Source organism: Drosophila willistoni, assembly GCF_018902025.1.
Source record: "Drosophila willistoni isolate 14030-0811.24 chromosome 2R unlocalized genomic scaffold, UCI_dwil_1.1 Seg167, whole genome shotgun sequence".
Classification (NCBI taxonomy): Eukaryota; Metazoa; Arthropoda; class Insecta; order Diptera; family Drosophilidae; genus Drosophila; species Drosophila willistoni.
The window spans coordinates 1,610,981-1,633,321 of record NW_025814050.1 but is presented as its reverse complement, the minus strand read 5'-3'; the positions used below and the strand labels follow the sequence as shown (position 1 = coordinate 1,633,321).

The 22,341-nt window shown below is 36.1% G+C and overlaps 3 protein-coding genes across 5 annotated transcripts; 2 read left to right on the top strand and 1 right to left on the bottom strand.

Annotated features, from left to right (window-relative positions):
- The first annotated feature begins 9,726 nt into the window (after positions 1-9,726).
- LOC6644003 (mediator of RNA polymerase II transcription subunit 29) lies at positions 9,727-10,474 on the top strand. Its single transcript, XM_002066498.3, has one exon. It carries the CDS (start codon positions 9,818-9,820, stop codon positions 10,391-10,393), a length of 576 nt encoding a protein of 191 aa, XP_002066534.1. The 5' UTR covers positions 9,727-9,817; the 3' UTR covers positions 10,394-10,474.
- Positions 10,475-10,815: 341 nt separating this feature from the next.
- Positions 10,816-17,986, top strand: LOC6644002 (protein telomere ends associated). 3 transcript variants are annotated; one of them, XM_023176665.2, is made up of 11 exons: positions 10,816-10,905; positions 10,967-11,344; positions 11,587-11,961; positions 12,027-13,562; positions 13,620-13,673; positions 13,740-14,546; positions 14,619-15,072; positions 15,142-15,673; positions 15,728-15,997; positions 16,069-17,009; positions 17,661-17,986. In XM_023176665.2, the coding sequence occupies exons 1-11, from the start codon at positions 10,883-10,885 to the stop codon at positions 17,688-17,690; spliced, it is 5,400 nt and encodes a 1,799-aa protein (XP_023032433.1). In that variant the 5' UTR covers positions 10,816-10,882; the 3' UTR covers positions 17,691-17,986. The 3 variants fall into 3 exon arrangements, with proteins under 3 accessions (XP_023032433.1, XP_023032431.1, XP_023032430.1); XM_023176663.2 differs by lacking the exon at positions 17,661-17,986 and having other exon boundaries at positions 16,078-17,591; XM_023176662.2 differs by lacking the exon at positions 17,661-17,986 and having other exon boundaries at positions 16,069-17,591.
- A 141-nt stretch (positions 17,987-18,127) lies between these two features.
- Positions 18,128-18,992, bottom strand: LOC6644001 (C-type lectin 37Db). Its single transcript, XM_023176672.2, has 2 exons — positions 18,884-18,992; positions 18,128-18,813 (listed from the first exon to the last, which is right to left on the bottom strand). Exons 1-2 carry the CDS (start codon positions 18,956-18,958, stop codon positions 18,175-18,177), a joined length of 714 nt encoding a protein of 237 aa, XP_023032440.1. The 5' UTR covers positions 18,959-18,992; the 3' UTR covers positions 18,128-18,174.
- Positions 18,993-22,341: the final 3,349 nt, after the last annotated feature.

Here is a 22,341-nt window from a genome sequence, read left to right as displayed (position 1 = left end):
AGAAATTTGTCAATTAACTTTAAGAAAATTATCTAATTGGATTGGATTGTTCGTTTAATAATTTTGCTCTCGTTAAACCGACCAGTTTATCGTGTGTATGTACATACGTACTAGAGAGCTGCTCGGCTTCACTCAATACATATAAAAAAATGAATGGACTCGAATTGAATTGAATTGAGTGAGTGCTTGCTAACACTGGAGTGAATGTGTGTGAGTGTGAATGTATATTGCTTCTCATAACTCACAGCATCCATCGAAAAAAGTTCGAATGAATGAAGTATAAAGCCGAATGAAAAATTTGGCTAACACAATTCGAATTCGAATTCATTCGAGTTATAGCTTACAAATTTTGTACAGTCATTCCGTTTGTGTCGCTGAAAAGAAATGGAAGTGGAAACAGAAACCCCAGGCAACTCTGTATGTAATTTTCAGTGTTTTTTGTCTTTTGTTTTGTGTTGATTATTGTATTGTAGTAATATGGTTAATAAATTATTTTCTTTGTGCTTAGATATTATCTGTAACTGTGACCTGTCCATAAATGTTACCTATATAATTTTTTTCAGATTTAATTTAGTTTTATTGAAATATATAGGTTGTGAAAAGCGCAGAGAAAAATGCAGATGAAATAAAGAAAAAGATTGATAGTGGCATGTATAAGCTAATTGAGAAGAAGGGGCGCAGCGAAGTGTGGAAATTTTTTTCCAAAATAATCAATGCCGATGGAGAGGAGCTGGCTGAGTTACTAGCCTGTAATATGTGTTTTTCGGTGTTTAAGTTTACAGGAAGCACGTCTAACATGGTAAAACACAGGTGTTATTTGGTTAACTCCAGCAAATCGACGAAAACTATGCCTGTGGACGTTAATGCAGCAACGAAAAAGGAAGGCATACTTATTATGACTGAATAGGTTGTAAAGAACTGTCGTCCTTTAAAAATTGTAGATGACTCCGGCTTTAAAAAGGTGGCGCAGTTTTTAATTAACGTTGGGTCGTCCTTTGGATCCAACGTAGACTTGGAAAAATTGTTACCGCATCCAACCACTGTTTCCCGAAACATAGCAGCTATCTACGAGGCACATTTTGGCCCAATAAAAGGTGAAATCGAAAAATATAAGGCCTCCGGATACGCTCTCACAAGTGACATATGGACCGACAATTACTTAAAAGCATCGTATTTGTCATGCACTATCCATTACATAAAAGATGGAATCCTTGTTGATCGACTCATGGCTATGAAGTCAATGAAGATGTCCTGTACAGGTATATATAGTTGTATAGTTGAATTCAAATAAATTTTTTTTAAATTTTAGGTTTAAAAATTCGGTCTAAAATTCAAGAGATACTGCAAAACTTCGGATGTGATCTAGAAATCGACAATCCAGTTATAGTAACCGATCGTGGGTCAAACATGATAAGAGCCTTTGAAGACTTTGAGAAAATACATTGTGTAAACCATCTTCTCAACAACGCTGTGGAAAAGGCTATTGCTGCTGTTCCTGAGATGGGTCACATCGTTTCTACTTGTACCAAGATTGTGAAATATTTCAAAAAGTCTGGAATGAACACCTCGTTAGGATTTTCCTTAAAAAGTTTTTGCCCAACTCGTTGGAATACAGTGTATTACCTTTTAAAGTCAGTTGAAACTAATTGGATTGAGGTAACAACGATTTTAAAAGACAGAAATCAGACAGGTAGAATTGAAGGCATCAACATCAACCATTTAGGTTCCATAGTCCGAGTGCTGGAAGCTTTTGAACAAACTTCAAAAAAACTGGAAGCAAGTAATAGTCCAACCATTCACCTCATTCTCCCAAATATTAGCAAATTGAAGAAAACTTGTCAGTCCGATTGTTCCGATATTCACCTCATTCAGTCACTGAAATCTGCTTTACACATTCAAATATTTTCCACAGTAGTTCCGAATTTATCTAAGTACCATTACCTAGCCTTGTTTCTTTTTCCACCCGCAAACAAACTAATTAAATTTTCATCCACTGAAAAAGAGACTGTAATTAAAGACTGCAAAACTATTATGCAAAATTTTGTTCAAGACAGCACAACTGAAACACCTGTAACTATGGACGAATTTGCTGATTTCGTAGAAGTCCAACAAATTGAAATCGCAGACCAAGTTGAACACGAAATAACCTCATATGTAAATATAAATGTTTCATATACGCTAGATTTTGACCCATTGGCTTGGTGGAATTTGCATGCAAATTTTTTTCCTCTGCTTTATAAGACAAGTTGCAAAATATTCTGTATTCCAGCGAGCAGCGCAGCTTCGGAACGAACATTTTCCAACGCTAGAAATTTGATTTCAGAAAAGCGTTGTCTTATTGCTAGTAACTCAGAAAATATAAATAAAATTATGTTCTTGCATTCCAATATAAAATAGAAATAAATGTAATAAAATATATGCAAAAAAAAATAAGAGTTTACATTTCATTGGTTTTTGTCTCTTTCTCTCTTTCTTTTCTATTATACAAATAAATAATATGAAAAACTACTTGGCAACTCGAATCCATTCGAAACCAACTCATTTTTCTTTACCTGTCACAATTCATTCAATTCTCTTTTGTGTTTTAGCTTTGTGTGTATGAGTCCTGTGCTAGAGCACTCACTCACTCATACTTTTTCGGCCTCGCACTCGAACTCACTCAACTCATTTTGAGCATTGTCAATTCGAATAAGGTTTTTTGACTACTCATGCAGCTCTCTAATACGTACATCGAGCATCATTTTGATTTGCCGTAATGTGTTATAGTTATAATTATAATTATAAAGAGTTATAAAACTCGTTTTTAGAGAAAAGCTTAGGTAAATTTTGTAGTGGGTTTGAGATGTAGTAATTGATGATTGTTCCTTTTTGACCTATACATATTTTTCCCTGAAATACGTCTCTCTATAAGGCGAATTGTTTCCATTTGCCTGGAATTGAAAGATAACAAAGCTATATACATACATGACCATAAGATAGTATAGGTTGGTTTAGTCTTCTATAGGTAAGACGCAATTTAATAATTTGATCTGTAAGGATTACTCGTTATTGGTTTATGTATATGACTGCACCGCCAAGATCCAAACAAGACGAACGACATTTTATGGAATGATCCATGATAACAGACTAACTTAAAACCTCATATTTATATTTGTATTTATTTTGAAGTAAAGTCAATTAAGATACAGTGCACTGCATAAGGATGCAGAACATTTCGTGCTGTCGTCAACAAAAGTAGAACCTATTATTTTCAGCACAAATAAGAAAATTTTTAAAGACTCTGAAGTAGATTCGACTACTCAAGGCAAACACCAATGACGTTAATCTTCGTTTTGAACATCATCCAATTATTCAATATTCGAATTGTCCTCCCGGGTCCGGGCTATTCCCAGGGATACCGAAACTTCTACGTCTTCAATTGTCATAGCAATAGCAGTATCGTCAAGCAGTAACTGTGCAAAAGCAAAATTGCTGCACTAAGATCATAGTTGAACATCAATTGAAAAGCTTTAAAATAATTGTTCCCCAAAGTTATGAAATAAAAATAAAATATTATAAGTATATATAAAATTTTATATATATACAATTTACATATGTATATAAAAATATGAACATATGTATGTGTTTATATCACTAGAAACTGGTTTGTCTAGATTTCAACCTTTTCGGGGTTATTCTAACCTGGGCTCTTATGAATGCATATACATATATATAAGATTTTTAATCCTTGGTATCAAAATAGGCGTGCAGACTTAGTTAAAAAATTCAGAAATGTATTTTTGCTAAAATATCCACTGGGATATTTCTAAATCAGTCATAACTTATAAATCCACACGAAAATAACACACGTTCAATAAGCAAAAAAACATCTAAATTTAAAAAGTAAGGAATCAAATTTTATGAATCTAGTGCTCCAGTTTTGCCTTCTCCTTGCCCTTGAAATATTGTCACTTCAGCTAAAAGTTATACATCATACGAGAACAACAAAAAAAATTAATATTTAGTTCTTAAGGGACACGATGTGGAAAAATAAGTACAGTATGGAGACCAGGTCAGACCACGAACGGATTTATACGATTTATTAGGATATACAGAAGGACACATTCAGCAGGATTAACAAACCGTGATCTTATATATCAAGCGGCGAGGGTATGGGCGGCGTTGCCATACTCTGAAAAGCAACGCTACCAAGGATAATCTACTAAATATAAATTTGACACAAGTCGAAAGAAAATCCAAAATTTTAAAGTGGTTCAGTATTTGTATATATTTAGATATAGAAATAAATACTTATAATAACAAAAGTCAATAAAAGAAGCTAAGAAGGAAAGATTCGTTAGAAAAATTAATGATCCTTTCAATTCTGTTGCTTGACGAGTTTTGCTCGGTTTTCAATCACAAACAAGGGTAGAAAAAAATAGAATGTGACTTGTTAAAAGGTGAATTCAACAGCCAAAGTCGATTGAAGATTAAATGACTCTTTTGACCTGTCAGTGCAGCACCGTCATTTCTACGAAATGCAAATGAAAGATAGGAGACTTCTTAAGCCGCAAAAGTTAGATATGCTTCGGCCATTCACCACATCTAAAAATATAAATTTAATTTTAACGTTTTTATAATGCAAAATGATATATTAAATTTGACATCCCCTTTTATGATAAAACGAGGGCGTTACGCCTTCATGGAACCACTATAAAAAAAAAAACAAAGGATTACCTCACTGGGGAAATACTTTGAAATACGCACCATGAACAAGATACAGTTCAGTGATGCGAAAAAGAATTGAAATCAAATGGTATGTAGGTGCTTTACTCCATTGGGTATAGAAAATTTTAGTGGGACTTAATTTATGAGTCTAATTTAATTACGAATTCATTCTAACACAATCGTTTTAATTAATGTTTTAAGTCAATGAAGTATTGCAAAAATGGGTTGGATTATGGTTGAATTTATTCATTGTACTTAAAATATACACAGCTAGCTGGCAAATAACTTTTCTTCATTGAGGACTTTTTTAACTTGAATGTCGATTAAAAGTCTTTTGCGCATGGATGTGTGGAACAGTGTCATAATGTGTAGGCAAAACAAGACGTGAAGCTAATGAAAAATTGCATAAATTTTTCAAAGTGTCCGTTGTAAGGGCTTTTTCAGATTTACATTCATTTTAAACAAACAACGGAGTTCAATCTAATAAAAAAAACTTAAACTCCCTGTTAGTTGTTAAGCTTTTTTCAAAATAAATAAGTTAGAGAGAAAAGTACTAATTTTTAAATAAAAAAATTAGGTTCAAATGTGAGAAATGCACATGTTAAACTTCAAGAAGATTAATTAATGTTCCACGTTCCGCTTTACATCCAAAAGAATTATTGGTAATAATCCGTAAAAGATTGTTTCAGAAACAGCTCATCGTTTTTCTATATTCTTGAATCTAGAGCAGCTGTCGTCATGCATACAGTTACAATTTAGACTTTTGCAGTTGTGTATGTAGCAACACATGCTTTTTCTTGCTTTAGACCTTATTTTTTTAATCGGCATGGCCCATTGGCCGGACCATGGTGAAATAAGTATAAAGTGGTCCCGTCGGCAAATCGTACGGTCCTATGTATGCATCTTACTGTTAGAAATAAGTGCGAGTGAGAAGAATGTAGCTCAGGGAGTGATGAGCGAGATGCCCGCACTACTTCACTTCTCCAAAGTCGAACGAAAGACCTCGTCGTAAGCAGCGCTGCTGCCAACGGGACCGCCTTATACTAATTTCACCATGGCACGGCCCATTCGCCGAACTAGGTCCTAGCTCTGCCGCAGCGCTGCCGTCTGACATACGGCACTTTTGACAGGTTAACTGATTTTTTCTTAAGTTTTTCCGAAGTGTCGTTGCCGAGCATATACGAGCGTTTACAATGTACGTGAGACGGCAGCGCTGCGGCAGAGCTAGACCCTAGTCCGGGGCATGATGAAATAACATAAGGTGGTCCCGTCGGCAAGAGACATGCACTTAACGTATGCTTGCAATAAGTGCGAGTGAAAGGAATAGTATTCTGAGTGTCTATTGAGGGTGAGCGAGACGGTGATGTGAATGAGCAAACGTGCACTGAAGTTCGGTAAGCTTCGGCTTCCGACGAGACCACCTTATGTTATTTCACCATGGTCCGGGGAATGATGCAACAGGTATACTTATTTCATCATTCCTTGCAATCGTCCGAGTCGCCCTTTTCTTTCTTTATTTTTCATTTTGAGTATAAAAGCCGGAGCTGGCGGAGAATGAGCGGAGAAATTATTTGACTTGTGCCAAACTCGTACAACAAGCAAAACAATACATCTCATTTTTAAATACATTTTTGAATTTCCGATTGTATAATCAACTAATCTGCTGAACAAAGTTCAAATAAAATCAGTGTCTATTGTTATAAAATACTTTTCATTGTCGATCATATGGCATGACCTCAAACTACAGCATTAGTTTCGACATTCTTGGTTTGCAATAAAAGTATTACTTGTCATTGTTTACTATTTTTGAAAGTTGTTCATTGTTGTTAGCAGTTAATGTTAAATTGAAAAAAATAAAATTATTCTTAATTATTTGTAAAATTACGAGTGGTGTGTTTGTGTTCGTACAGAGTAGCTTTTCAGATACTTTGGGTGTGTTTCTAAGTTGTTTTCTGAAACTGGAATTGATGGAGTTGAAATCTGATTTCTACTACATTTCTGAAGAGGTTTTTTATAGTCATACATTTTTGTATGGCAAAAGCTGCTAGCTGGATATTCATTGAAGGTGCCGGGATACTTCTCTGTACAGTGCCTTGTTCTTCTTTAGCATGCGGAAGAAAACACTTGCTGAAAGGGTAAAAGGGTACTTTCGCTTTAGTGTATAGATATGCAATTCCTGAGGGAATTTAAGCTCCCTAAAAGATTATTTTAACTTTAGACTTTTCGTCTTTCTGTTTCCAACGCACACGAATAATTTCGTACATGGCTACCATTCAAGAAATGTACTCTTCAAGTTTCTGATTCTGATTGAACTTCTTTAGTTTTATTAAGCTTCATCGTTCTCAGGAAGAGTTTATGGGTTTATTAGAGAAATTAAATGTTTTTTTTTGTCTTGTCCTTTAAATCGGACGGGAAGTGTTATAATGTCTTCTGACAATGCCTTGAGCAAAACAAGAGTTCACCTATTGTCTGAATTTTCTGCCACTTTACTTTTATCGTTATAAGCGTAAGTTAAAAAAATCTGTAAAATATGTTCTTTTATTTTATTATTTGTCAGTATTCATACAAATAATAAGGCTCAATGGCAGTAAAAGATCACATAGTTTGTCTAGCTAATTTCCACATCCTCTTAGCGTTACCAATAAAATAAATCATTCAGACATAAAACCCCACGATTTAGTCTTATTTCTGAATTAATTTTTGAAGCTTTTTTGAAGCACTTTTCGTCCGTGACCAGAATTCTTGGAAGGCTTAAGCTGTGTATCGACACTCAAATTTGTAAAGTGTTGCGTTTGAAGCAAATTTGAAAGTGGATAGTGTTGTTTGCAGTAATTTTCGTTTTTGAAGTGCGCGTTTGACGAAAATAGAAATGGTTCTATCTTCGACGTGTTTGACAATAGATGGTAGTGTTTGAACGAATATCATTTTTAAAAGCGAGTTGCAGAGAGAGCACAAGTGGGCAAAATTGACAAGAAATTTCTGGAAGAGTTCATTGATTCTTATAGAAATGAGCCCACATTCTGGCAAAATAAATGTGAGGAGTATAAAATTTCCGTAGAATTACCTCTAGCAGGCTGTAAATTATCCAGACGCAGTTCAGACTGTGCGCCATCTAAATTGTCAGAATCAATGGAGCCTCGAAGATATACTGCAGAGTTTTTCTTCTATAAATAATTGTGCAAATAACAACAACATAGCACATAGATGTTGCTTTTTCTGGTTGTAAAGATATTGTAGTCAAAAGCACTCTAAATCTGTTGGCTAAAATGCCAAAAGCGTTATTAACAACACGCCTTGCCCTTGAAAAACGATAATTAAATATTAGCTCTTCTTTTGTTAAGTTACGGCGACTGAATGGCTTCATTAAGTTTGTTGAAAGAAGAAATGCATCGTCCCCTACCATCACATATGAGAGCTCGTACTCAGTCATAGGAATGGTTTTCGCATTTGGCAAATGCAAAGATTCCTCATCGTATCTTGTTTTATACTCGGATTGAGCAAATACTCCCGAATCAGATGACCTTCCATTCGGTCCGACTTCCACACACATAAATTTATAATTTAAATTTACTATTGCCATCAGAACAATGCTGAATGTTTTTTTATAATTGTAATAAAAAGAACCCGAGCAATTGGGCTTCTTTATGTGTACATGTTTTCCATCAATTGCACCTATGCAGTTGATGAAATTCCATTGTCTCTCAAAATCAAATGCTACATCTTTCCATTCATCCTCATGCGTTGAAAGCTGAAATAACAATTAACACATTTTTATTTCTTTCAATTCCAGGTGACAAAGAAGTTTAGGAAGAAGGACAATAGTTTTTTCTCCCAAAAAGCTGTGCAGCATTTAGATAATGCTAGCAACAAAAAGAAAGACAATGCTGAAGTGTATAGAGAATCTTGGGCTGAAACGTTCAGGCAGCTGTCGGCGGAGCAGCAGATTTATGCCAAAATTAGCATTGGCAAATTCTTGCTCAAGGTCAACTGGGGATGTTGACCATAAATGCTGCACCGGAATACCATCCAATGGTCCGGACAGCACCTATGCCCCAATTTAACCGAAGCAGCACACCATCAACCACACCACCACAACAATCCGACTGAGGCTATGAGGAGATATTCCTGTTAAAAATTTTAAGTCAGCGAAGCTTTGATCTGTGGCTAAATAGCGCAAGGTAGCTGAGAGCCTCTCATTTGGCGTTATTGCAGCCCTCATGGAAGTGTCTATCCGCTCAATTTTAGAGCATACCAATCCAAACAGCTCCTCATAGGTGGTGCTATCCATCCGAAGGAAGTTTTTCAAGTCCCCCGGCGAAGTTTCGTTTAATTCTTTTAATAATTTCACATGAGTAAATTCCTCTCGCTTTGAATACCACTCCTTCATCCAAATGGTATGTTTATTTTTCTGGGTTTTTTTTTCTCCTCTTTTATGCAGATGTGTATTGCCACGATTATATTACTTTCCGCGTCCATGCTCACTGCTAAACAAATTTTTACAAATGATATTTGTCAAACGCTGTTTGACTATGGATACGCAAACTGATTTGTGTTTGACAAACGCGTTTGTCTCGCAAATTTGAGTGTGGATACACAGCTTTAGTAACATTTTAAAGCCTAAAACGAAAATTCCAAAAATTTTGTGAAAATATAAATAATATTTTTTTTATATACATATTGTTAATTGATATTTAAAGCACTATTAGTAAAATTTTGAATTCTATATATACTTCGACCCGTGACAGCGCATCAAGCGGTAATTACAATGCTGCATTTCAGGCTCATCCGAAAATAAAAATAGTGGTAATGACAATGTTTTTTTCAAAAAAAAAATAAATATATATTTTAAACCTTCCCCTTCTAATGGTTGAGTATCTAATTTTAGGAAATTTAACAATTTCCATCTTACATGAATTCAAATTTCGCGCCACCCGAAGCAGCTGTTCCGTTGGTTTTAGCGATGGTCTATACTTGATTTTGTAGTTATCGTCTAAGAAGCGGCAGTACAATCGAGTAGATTTTTCCCACCACTATCAACCAAACAAAAAACACCAAACAAACGCCTATACATAGAAAGTATTTTATTAGTTGCTAAAGAAACATAAAAAAAATGAATTCCAACATGAATATGATGTCCATGGGTGGGCCACCCATGATGCAAGTGATGCAATCATCTCCACAACCCATGATGCCGGGATCGGGATCTGGTCCCGTCCCCGTCCAGCATCAGCAGCAGCAACAACAACAACAGGCTGAGAAACTCGACAACATATCAAAGGTTAAAAGCCTGTTGGCCCCCTTGCGGGAGTCGATGTTCCTGACAATTCGTTCAAGTGCCTTTACTCTGCAACAAAATAATCTTGCCGATAATTTGAAACGGGATACTACAGCTCACGGTCATCATAACCCGCGGTTCGATAAGCACTTGGAGGATTTCTATGCCTGCTGCGATCAGATTGAGTTGCACCTGAAAACGGCGATGCAATGCATGCAACAACAAAACTCCTCCAACCACTATCTGCCGGGAATGGTCACACCCATGCGCATGGAGAGCTTTATTACAGACAACGCTGGACCTATTCCATATCCCACGTACTTAAACACTGTGCGAGTGCATGTTCAGTCAGCAAAGGATATACATGATACTCTAATTAGTGCAGCTCAAAATATTTCGCAAGCTGATTGATAATGGCCCATTGTATAAGTTTAAGTTTCGTCATTAAAATTTTATTATAAATATGTATACATATGTAAATTACATACAGAATTATCAAATCTGTTTTTATTACCATTTGAAAACCCCCAATAGAGATGGACAAAAAGCCGATGGCTTGCAACTGATATTATCTCAATTTAAAAAAAAAAAAACATGTAACTTTTATAAAATAAACTATTGTTTTTACATATATGGAATGGAATCTTATTTATTGGTTTATATTTAATAACATTTTAAGGATTTGTTTAAACTGAAGAAGAAAAGGCAAAAATATCGCAAGTGAAACAATCGATATACAATTTTTATCGATTGAATGGGTTGTGCCACACTGCCTGCTTATTACATTAGCCAACACTAGTCAAACATAAATGAAAAATGCGTAAACAAACAAAACAAATAACAACAACTGGTCATTCACAAAAATAAAACACACATCCCTTTTCCAAAAGGCTTCGTTCAATGGAGGAAAGAAGGGAGAAGGGGTAAACCGAGATAATCATGTCATTCTTTATTATTCTATCATTGTATTTCTCTATGCTATAGACCTCCTGGTTCTCGTGTACTGTCGAAATCTTTAAAACCTCCTGTGTCTTTTGACTTGTTTAGTAAGTCAATTAAAAACCTACCCGATATAGCCTTTCAAATACAGTGCCAGGAACTCAAAAAAGGAGTAAGCAAATCGCTTGATGATTGCGCCAAGTGGTACTACCGCGAGTTCTACATTAATCCATCCGTTCGCCAGGAATATGAGTTTAAGCTAAACTCCATATCTTTAAATGTAAAGAAGAAAATACTTTATTCATCTTCAGTAGGTTTACCATATATAAGATCAATGAGCAAGAAAGTGATTGGAGACCAACAAGTGGATAAGAAAAAAAAGCAACCAATTAACGAAGTGGATATAAACACGGAGATCACTGGGTAAGTTTTTTATTTTGCTGTAAGATTCAAGATTTCAAGACTACACATCTGCTTTGTTTTAAGTATATAAATTCGTTATTATTGATCAAAATTAGCTTATCTATAAATAAATAATATGAGAAATGTAAATGAACTAATCGAGAGTTACGGTAGTTTCTCTATATGCCTCATCTCATATTTCTTATAAGATTTTTACCATTTACATATTTTGAAAAACTAATCTCTTTCTTTTTTCTTTCCAGGCAGTCGTCGATTGTCAGCTTCGATGTCTTTGAGAAATATGTAAAAAATTTATATGATATTGTTTGCAAACTAAAACTGTTGGATCCAGATTATGCCTGCAAGGGATACGAAGATTGTGCTGAAACCTTTTACTACGACTTCTATATAAATCCAGAGATACGGGAAAAGTATCCTCTGGAGCTGAAGAATTGCCCACCTTTATTGAGAGATAAAATATTTTACCTGCCCAGCAGAGAAGAGGTTAAGGAACTACAAAAGCAATATAATGGCGAGCAACCTATTACGGAAAATATTCAGGATATAAACAGTATAGTAACGGAGAATTTGGACAGAAATGTAAGATCCAATTACTCGGTAGAACTAAACATCGGCAAGTAAGTCATTATGGGAATTCGTACGAAATAGTGATAATAAATTATTTTGCATTATATATTTTCAGCCTTGGTCGTTTTCTATTCCCTGTGTCGATTGATGTATTTAAAAGTTTTATAAACTATGACGATATTATTGAACCTTTGCTAATGTTAAAAGGTATCAACGACAACTGCCAAAGGTCTCGATTGAAAGCAAACCATCAGGATCCGATTTGCCAGGAAACTTTCGAACTATATTACCATTCCTTCTATATGTATGCCGAGAGGCGAGAATTGGTTCCATATAAATTTCCAAATGCAAGTGAGAAAATGATGAGAATATTACTTAGTTGTGGTCAACCTCTCGATGCCGCAGCAGAGACAACTATGAAGAATTCACACTTAGCTATGTCAGTGCCTACAAAGAATATGCTCTATCCAATCAGTTTCACGCAGTTTCAAAAATTAATAAAAAATCTAAATGAAATTGTTCAGCAAATGATGCAATGTGAGGAGTACAATTACCTACCAGCATCCCAAGAGTGTTACAAAAAGGAATACTACAAACTGTTTTATGCTTCACCAAAAATACGAGAGAGATTTGCATATAAACTGGCACCTTGTCCCGCGCTACATAGAAAAAAGGTGCTTCGAATACCAACGATTTCGAAAGAAGTAAAGGTTAATCAGGAGTCCACTGATAATAATCAAGAGGTTATTGCTAAGAATCAAGAGTCTGCCGATAAGACCCCAGAGGTTGTCGCTATGAATCAAGAGCCTGTTGTTAAGACTAAGGAGTCTGCAGATAAGAATCAAAAGTCTGTTGTTGAAAATCAAGCATCTGTGGCTAAGACTAAGGAATCTGTTGATAAGAATCAAGAGTCTGTTGCCAAGAATCAAGACTCTGTTGTTAAGACTAAGGAATCCGTTGATAAAAATCAAGATTCTGTTGTTAAGACCATTAATGGTAAGCTTTATGCATATCCTGTGTCAATGAAAGTCTGGTGGCAATACATAAACTCTGAAGAGCTCATTGTACAACTGAGAGACATCCATGAGAATCATAAACGTGAACATGGAGGGCCAAATTTTACGGATGAGCAATTAATCAGTAGATTTTATAATTACTTTTATTACAAGAGTGATGTTAGAAAAACTGTGCAGTTCAATTTCGACAAAGCCCCAAAGGAAATGCAAGAAAAGTTATTGGCAACAGCTAAAGAAATTCCAGCTAAGCTAGCTCATCAGAAACTCGAAAAAGTATCCAAGACTTCTTCTAAAATTGAGTCTTTGAAATCGGGTCCTGCTGATGGATTAAACGAGCCGGCTGCAAATGTTTTTCCTAAGGAAGACAATACCAATGACGAAGTGGATTATGAAAATGCGTTTCCCGTAACGTTTGAAACATTTAAGAGTTATATACAAAACCTGTCAGAAATCGCCAAACAAATGCAACTCAGTGACAAGTACAGAGATAAAACTGAAAAGGAATGCTGTCTCGAATACTACAAAGAATTCTATTCCTCGATCGACATAAGAAAAAAATTTCGTTATAAACTAAAGCCCTGTCCATCAATGATGAAGCAAAAGATTCTTTCCGTCGTGCCCCCAATATATAAAAAGTAAGTTATTGGATTTAAATGTTCGCTTAAATAATAATTTGTCATAATTAATTACAGCAAGAACATGATATTAGATAGTTGCACGACGGATTATAAAAGGAAAACCCCCGAGTAAGTAAATTTGTTTATTCCAATCCATACGATTTTAATTGTAATCACCTTTCCGTGTTTCCGAAGGCTTGGACATTTCAAATGGCCCGTGTCGTTCGAAACTTTTAAGAAATACATTAACTATGCGGAGATATATCGTCCGGCTCTGTCACATATAATTACTGATGAATCCGTGCTAGCCAATCCCGAAAATCCGCAATGCCTTAAATTGTTTCGTCGGTATTATAATTCATTTTATATACATCCTCACATACGAAGAAAATACCCATACAAATTTAATTGCCCGGATGAAGAACTACTACAAAAACTATTAAGCTATGCTGAGCCTTTGGACGAGACAGCCAAACAAACTGTAGCGAAGGGAATCAGCCAAGCGAAGGAAGCGACAGAAGCGCATCCATTACTTGAAGATTCCTCCAATACTCTAAATGCTGGCCCAGGATCAGACAGTAGAGCAAGCGATGTACCTGAAATCCGAAAATTAGATCAGTTAAATGATGAACACCTGGATCCGTCGTTGCACAAGAAGGGAGAACAGAATCCTCCACCGCCTGTATCATTCAAGATATTTTCCAGTTTACTACATCTTGACGAAGTGGTGGACAAAATGAAAAATGAGCCCATTTATGCGCAAATGAGTCCTGAGGATTGTAAAATGGCTTATTACCACGCTTTCTATACGATGCCCAGTATACGGGATAAATATCCTTGTCAAATGAAACCCTGTCCTGGTAGATTAAAAACTAAATTGCTTTCTATACCCGAAACCAGAAGAACAGAGGAAAAGGAAAGTTCTATGGATGAACGCAACAAGGTGCAAAATATGAAAAGTGTAGCTGAGTTGTATGCAGAAAAGAAATTACAACTTGCTAGGTAAATACAGAAATTCAATCTTAATTTGTTGACCGTTCTTATAATTCATGAAATGTAATCTTTTTTCTTTAGCAAGACGAAAGTCAAATTGGTTATCTATCATCTATTACGTCCAAATACTCGCAAAGATACTTTACCAGTTACTGAAGAGATACCCGGTCAAACGAGTACGGATTCATTTGAAGCTGAAAATATGAGCAACATAGCTGAAAAATCGGCAAGCGTATCAAATATAAACGACGTAGTAATTCCAGGTGCTACACATAATTTACAACTACAAGATGAGAGTATATTCAGTTCGGATTCGACAACAAGAAGTTCAATAGTCACAGGCAATTCCATAGATGTTGCTTCAGTTCAACCAGATTGCGCCACACCTGCCCCGATTGTCGACAGCGCCACTCAAGCGACAGCTCCTTCGCTATCCTTAGGTCAACTGTCCGCAGGGGTATTAACTGAAACAAACCAGGGGAAGACATCGTTAGATGATGAAACGGAAAAGATATTCTTTTCTCAAAGAGACAATGTAATATAAGCAAAGAATACAAGTTTTTTTTGTTGTTTTTAATACTATTTGTTCTATTTCTCCATTTAGGAACACAATTTGAAGTATCTCCTGTGCAACAGTCATGGACTACAGAAAACCATTTGGCGAATTCTCTCCCAGTTAACGATTTTGGAATTCAAGACTTTCACCAGCATCAACAATGGCCAGTCCTTTTATGAGAACGAGTCAATGTTATCGCGATGCTATGATCATGTGATAAGCAAGGGAAATTGGCCTCCGAATTTGTATGTTAAGTTTCCAATGTTGCACGATCTCTTGCTGAAAAAAGGTGTCCAGGATATAGATTTTAAACTGGATGAGCTTTCACCGAAAATCTTACACTGGAAGGATTTATCCGTATTTACGAATTTCGATGAAATCGTAGAATTAATGTACTTAAAACGTACCAAACACAAAATTGATGATTATGTGACATTGTGCGATGAGCGTTTGATATTATATGAAATGTGCTGGCGGCATAATCGTTGGGTTCTAAGAGTTCCCGACATAACAAACATGGAACGTAATGAAAGTCTCGCTGGAAATGGAATACCCACATTCGAAGTGGAGCCTTACAGATGTAAGCGTTTTCTTATTTTGTTGTCGAATTCTTCTAAATATAAAATTGTTTTAGTTCCACCGTGCATGGCAAAGGACAGGCAACAACAACAAGTGGCAGAAAGCCCTACTGTTGCAGAGGTTGACTCAAGTGGGCAAAGCCTCTTAACATGTGCACCCACCCAACTGGTCACTAATGGTGACTCCGACCAGCAGAGCCTTTCAACATGCCCACCTACTCAACTGGACATTAACCTCATTCAAGATACAGAAACACAAAATGATTCGCTGCCCAGCATAACAATAGAAAGTGGGATCTCGCCATCTGAGGCAGATCATTATAAAGGTAGGTTTTTATACCCTTGCAGAGGGTATTATTAATATTGAGCCTGTTGTTGCATCATACTGAACTTGAAGTTGTTTCAGATTCACTTTGTTTGGAGGGTAACACGGAACAATTACAAGAGACATTAAGCGGATCCGTTGTAGATGTTGACTCCGCGCAGCAAAATCTTTCTGAGTGCCCACCCACTCAGCTGAACCTCAGTAATTTTGTGGATGTGGGCCTAGAGATTCCTTCCTCTGAAGCTTTAGAAACTCAAAATGACCCACTGCTTGAAACGAGTATTTTAATGCCAAATGTGCCCACAAATTCAAACTTACCTGTTGTTAAGAACGAGCCTATCAAATTTTTGGATCATTTACGTTTTATATGCAATAACAACAGCAATGAGGATTTCCTCTGTGAACCCATATCAGCAGATGAGAATATCATAGTGATAGATGATGATAGCGAAATGGCAACAATGGAAAAACTAAAATGCTTTAATCAGCGGCAAGAAGACAAAACCGCGTCACCATCCCAATTGCAACCAAGTGAGTCCTCTGTAAATCCACCAACAGAGACTCCAATGCCGACGGCAGCCATAATAGAACAGAGTGAAACTCAATCAAAGGAAAACTCCATAGTTAGAGAACAGGCTACCACAGAAAGGTCAAACAACGCAGAAGGCGGTATTTTACCTACCTCAACTGCTGGCCCAGAGAAACGAGTAGCCTGCAAACGAAAGCCCGTAGGAAAAGACACCATAGCCAGCAAAAAGCCACGAGGAGCGCCTGATTTTGTGGCTCAACTTAAGCATTCGTTTCGTCCTTTGCCCCTCAATGCCATGGTGCGCATTGAGACGGACTCTGTAGTCTGTGTAGGTGAAGAACTTCAAGGAATGCCGCAGCAGCAGTCGCAACCTCAGACCGACGCCCAACTGACGGCCTCACAAGCCTTTGCTATCGATGATACACTTCTTAAATCCTCCCAATTGCAGGAACTTTTGGATGGCCCGAATGTAGCTGGTAGCAAGGTAAATGAAGGAGAGACTAGTGTTGTTAATCGAGCTGCTTCGCGCCTGCCACCAATCACACTAAGCAGCACAGTGGTTTATCGCCAATTAAAGTCATACGTATTTATTCGTTCACTGACCATGGCCCAGACCAGAGAGTACTGCATTGATAGTGTGGCAGTGGGTCAACCCTATCAACAGGCCACGATACAAGTAATGAAAAGGATTTACCATCTGAAAGGTCCTTTGCTCCAAGCCCTTTTTCCATACATTAGTCCCACATTGCTGGCCGATTTAAAATATTTACTCTGCTCTGTAGAGAAATTAAACTGGGACTCCCGTGACATGGTCATTAGAAAGAATCTTGACCTGCGTTTACGTGTGCTCTCCGTGTTCATTAATGTTGCTCCTCGATTCGGACATTTTCGTTTAAAATACGAGAACGACTCATTTAATTGTGCTGCTTGCAGTTTGATTTCTGCCCAGGATCAAGAGTTGGAGAAACGGCAGCCCGTTTTTGATGTGACCAAGGCTATTAAACCTCGAATACTGGACAACATGAGACAGTTTTCTAAAGATAATAAAAAAAAATAATGCCTCTTACATTTAAATATATATTTACGATTTTCTATAAAATTCTCATGGTGTCTTCTTGTGCTTGTTTCATTTCAGAACCCGGATCCAGCTAATAAGAACAATTAATGAAAGCTTCTCTTATTAAATGATTTTTTTTCTTGTTCACTAAAATGAAAACCTGTCCTGTTGGGAGACCACCAAATATAATGAACGCATTAGTTAAGTTTCAAATGAGTAAATTAAAAATGAATGCCAAATTTTTACGCGTATCGCATTGATTGCTTAAACAAATTTTGTAATAATTGAAATTTCTTTAACTTTATTATTCCAATAAGAGTCGATTGCCTTTCTTGGCTTGATTGTTTTCTTAAAGCTTTCAAATCAAAGGTTTTTTTGTTAAATAAAGGAGTGGATAATTAAACAAGTTATAAAACCAGATTATGTGGAAGTAACTTTTAAATCATCATCAAAATACATTTTTCCTGGGTCAAAGGTGATTAGCTGATTGAATCTAAGCTAAGAGTGATTGTCTGTTGTGCTTAAAGGTGGACACTCTTTGAAACTACTTTATAAAATGCTTTGCCATCGCATAGGATTCGGCTTTTATTTATTACAAATCTACATCTATTTCACAAATGAAATATAGTTTAAAAACGCATACATTATCATTCATACTCTGATCATTTTTCAACATTCGCAGCTCCACACAATGTTCCTTAGACTCATAATTATTGGGCTCTCCAGGACTCCATTGCAAGAATGGTGCTCGCATTCCAGAGGTCTCCGACATATATTCCCCCTCGCTGCTCAAGTCGTTGATGTCTATCCAGTAAGCTCGATTGGTCGGTAATGCTTTCCTGAGCTCATTTAGCTCCTCTTGGTTTTGGGGACTAGCCAGGTGCCCACCCATTTGGCGACAGGTGTGTAGGGCGGCAAACCAGTTAAGTAAATGAAATCTCTCTATATAATAATACTTGGAGCCAAGTTTCGCAAAGTTCTTTGGTATCTCCTTTGTGGACTTTTCCGTTGCAGCGCTACATTTCTGATCGGTTTCTGTGTTGGCTCCCTCTTTTGTTGCAATCTTCTCCTGCTGCTCCTTCAATTGTGTCTCCAATTTGTCCAGACGACCCTGGATGTCTGCCAGTTTTGTTGAATCGCATGTATTCCAACGATTCTGGTTGGCGGCTATGTGGTCCAATATGGGTTTCAGGGCATCGAAGCAGAACGCATCACATTGAGGTCGAAGTTCCTTTTCCAATGAGAAATGTTATCTTTAAATCTTTAAATTCCCAGGATTCGAATAGAACAGACTAACTTACCAAAGAATTGGGAATTGATCCCCAAGCATTTTGACAGCTCACTAGCAAAAGTATAACATAAAATTTCGTAGACATTTTCCGCAATCGTAATTCGCTTCCAGCAAGTACAAGAGCTTTGAGAGTATTAAGAGTTCAATTGGAGATTATACTTTTTTATATAATATACACTTAATAAAGTACAGTGGGCCCTTGATGAACTGAAAAACACAAATATATTTTAACTTCAGCTTTTATCGAAAGAAAGTATAATGAATCGGATAAAATTTTTGCAAGGAATTAACTATGTGTTAGACAGTGTAAAACTTTGAAAGATAAAATTTTGGGTATAATGGGTTAAATGGTCAACATGGACAGCTCAATAATGTGTGTATATTCAGGGTTTCCCCTGTTTCGTTGCTCAACATAGACAGAAGTATTACTTGCAATTTTCGTATGCATAAGGTTCGTTTTTCGAGGGTCTACTGTATATAAATTTGTAAATCCCTTTCGACTACATATATATGTATGTATATTTAAGTATTTAAGATAATTTATTTAGCGTTTTTACTCCCTACTTATAGTGCAGTCGGGTGTATCGTTTTGTATATTTATCATGCTCCGCACCAGATAAGTTGCACAGTCATTTACTTATTATGTATGTCTAAAAATTTATATGTATATTATAAATTGAATGAATTATATATCAATTCGTGATTCCAGAAATTCTTTTACAATGAATCTTTTACAATACTTACAATACGCAATACTTTTAATTAAATTATTATCATTACATTCGTTGCAAAATGTTTTATTAGATTATCAAACATTGTTGGTAACTTACAAGTCTTAGAAAAGTCTCTAAGTCATTGCTCACATTATGGAAAAAACCTTTAGATTTTGTACTAAGTTAGCGAGTAATTATAAGAAATTTTTGCTAAATTCCAGTGGCCGATTCAAATCCCAGTTAGCAGCCGTGTCATAGGATCAAAGGAAAGAAAAAGCACTTTAAAAAAGTTTCCTGCTACTTAAATGAATATAAATTACAATGTTAGAGCAGTCCTCCCCCCAGTCATTTAGTCAACTGAACAACGAGGATCCTGGTTCGAATCCCAGGCTAATGTATGGATGTAGTTTTCGTCTAAGCTGAAGGCCTTAGTTGCCAGTGCTTGTAAAACATAGTTAGGTTGATAGTTTATAACAATATCCTAAACTTTAATAATAATAATAATAAAATGTTAGATCCGTCCACTGGTTCCCGTCAGGGTTAGACGTCGACTAGAATTGACTAAAATAGGATGAAATAAGGTGTATCTTGTATCTTTATCGTTTAAGCGATTGTACAAAACTGAATATGCCTAAGGAAAGAAAATAAAAGTAAACGTAAGTTCATAAAAGGGAATATGAGTCTAAAAGTAGTGTATGTAGATACATAAGAAGTACATGTCTAAGGACATATGGTCATGCTAAGGGCTCTTTCCTGTGTCAGCATATTTATGCTTAGATTATGAGTTGAGTTGTACTGTATTTTAAATTCGACACATTGATGTTTCAGCTGCACAAATTGCTTTAGGGCTTAGTGCGGGGACAGTTCGTTGGATTGTTTGTTAACTTATACACTCTATAAGTCTCCCACTCAACATTCGACAAAATTTGTGATCGCAAACGAATCTTCTTTCTGATATATATGACTGTTCTGTACATAATCGTAAGAGACTCCTTTGTCGGGAGAAATTGGTACCCTAGCTACGACTCCTCTTGATAATAACGCTTCATTTAATTAGTTTTGATGCATTTTTTATTTATTTTTGTAATCCGAAACTACTAGTTTTATTGATTAATTGTGTGTAACACGTTTTGGAATCACATTTTCTATTATTTGTGACTCATATTAGGATCACATTTTAAATACAGCTCGATATATATTTTAGAGTTATATATTTAAGTGCAAAAGGAATTCTTTTTCAAGTCGTATTTTAATCAAGTAAGAAATAAAAGCTTTTTTAATTAGCAAGAGGGCTTAAAGTAGACACACACTAATATTAGTTAGCTATGAAATCAGATCCCAAAATTTTAATCTGATCGTATAAATAGAACACAAATTACAGTCAATATAAATCGGCTCTGCTCAAGCGCTGCCTGCTGCCTACTATTTCATTGGTCGAAATAAAGAGAGCAGCAGCAGACCACCCACGCAACACTACATAAACTCTATGTGTATGCGTGCCTTGGTTTGCTTAGTGACTAAGGAAAGAAGAAGAAATAGCCGAAGTTACCTTCTTTGATATTCAAATGAAAGTTCAGTTAAGCAACTTTCGCTCTTTTATATCTGATGTCTGAGAAGAAATATTTCTTTAATGCCGATTCTATATAGACATTCACATGGCTTTCGATACTGAACGAAGCGAGACCACTTAACCTTTCCCAAAAAGGATTCTAACCGTCAAAGCGAAAAAATAATCCTTCAAACACCATTTTCCATAATTCCGTTAGTTATTACTGCCGATCTCAAGCTATTATCTAGTCATGTGGGGAATCTTTCTATGCCAAACGCAACTAATAACTAACCTCTCAATTTCCTAACTAATTGAGAAAAAATAACACTTTGGAATACAAATTGCATGGTACAGTTTTCCTTAGTTAGGTCTACCTATTCCAGGCCTACAATTTTAGCGGCAATATTAAAGATTTTGCAATGAAAATGAACCTAAAAAACGGCAAAAGCTAGAGTGTTAAAATTTACGACACGTCTTTTCTTTTCAATTAGAATCAAAGTGCCACAAGACAATATCACAAAAAGGAATGTTGGTAATATAGAGCATTTTGTTTACTTTAGATCGGTTCCAGGATCTTTCCATTAACCATTAAGCCTTTTATTGTTTTCAAATTTTATATACAATAAAGTAATTTTCATTCTTGACTTTCTGCCTTACAGAAAAGACTTCTATGACCCATCGCAAGGGTATAATCAGGGTGAAAACGCGAACAGATTTCAATGTCAACAATTGATAAGAACCGTATCAAGGTAAGCGCAACTTGTGCACAATGAGAAGAACAAGTTAAAGTTGCAAATGCCAGCAAAAGGTTTCTCCAGGGGAAACAATTGGCCGTAGTTATTATTATTATTGAAAAGAGCTAATTATGCGCAAATAATATAGCATACTTAGCAGCTGGCACACACACACACACACAAACGCACATAAGAGGAAAGTGCAAGCGTGGCACAAAAAGGTAAAAGTTTCAGCAAAATAACAGAACAAGATGAAAATTACATGTGGCCAAGATTGTGCGGAATGTATATGTGAAATTCGTTTCTTTTTCGGCTTAATTATGAAGTAAGAAACTGTTGGAGCACAGAAAGGGGAAATTGTTGCTGATGTTGCCAATGGAAGTGCAAGTAAATTCGTCACAAAAAAAGGACCAGAGAAACAACAAGAAACCCAAAATAAAAAACACACTCAAATGTCACTTTCAGCCCCGTC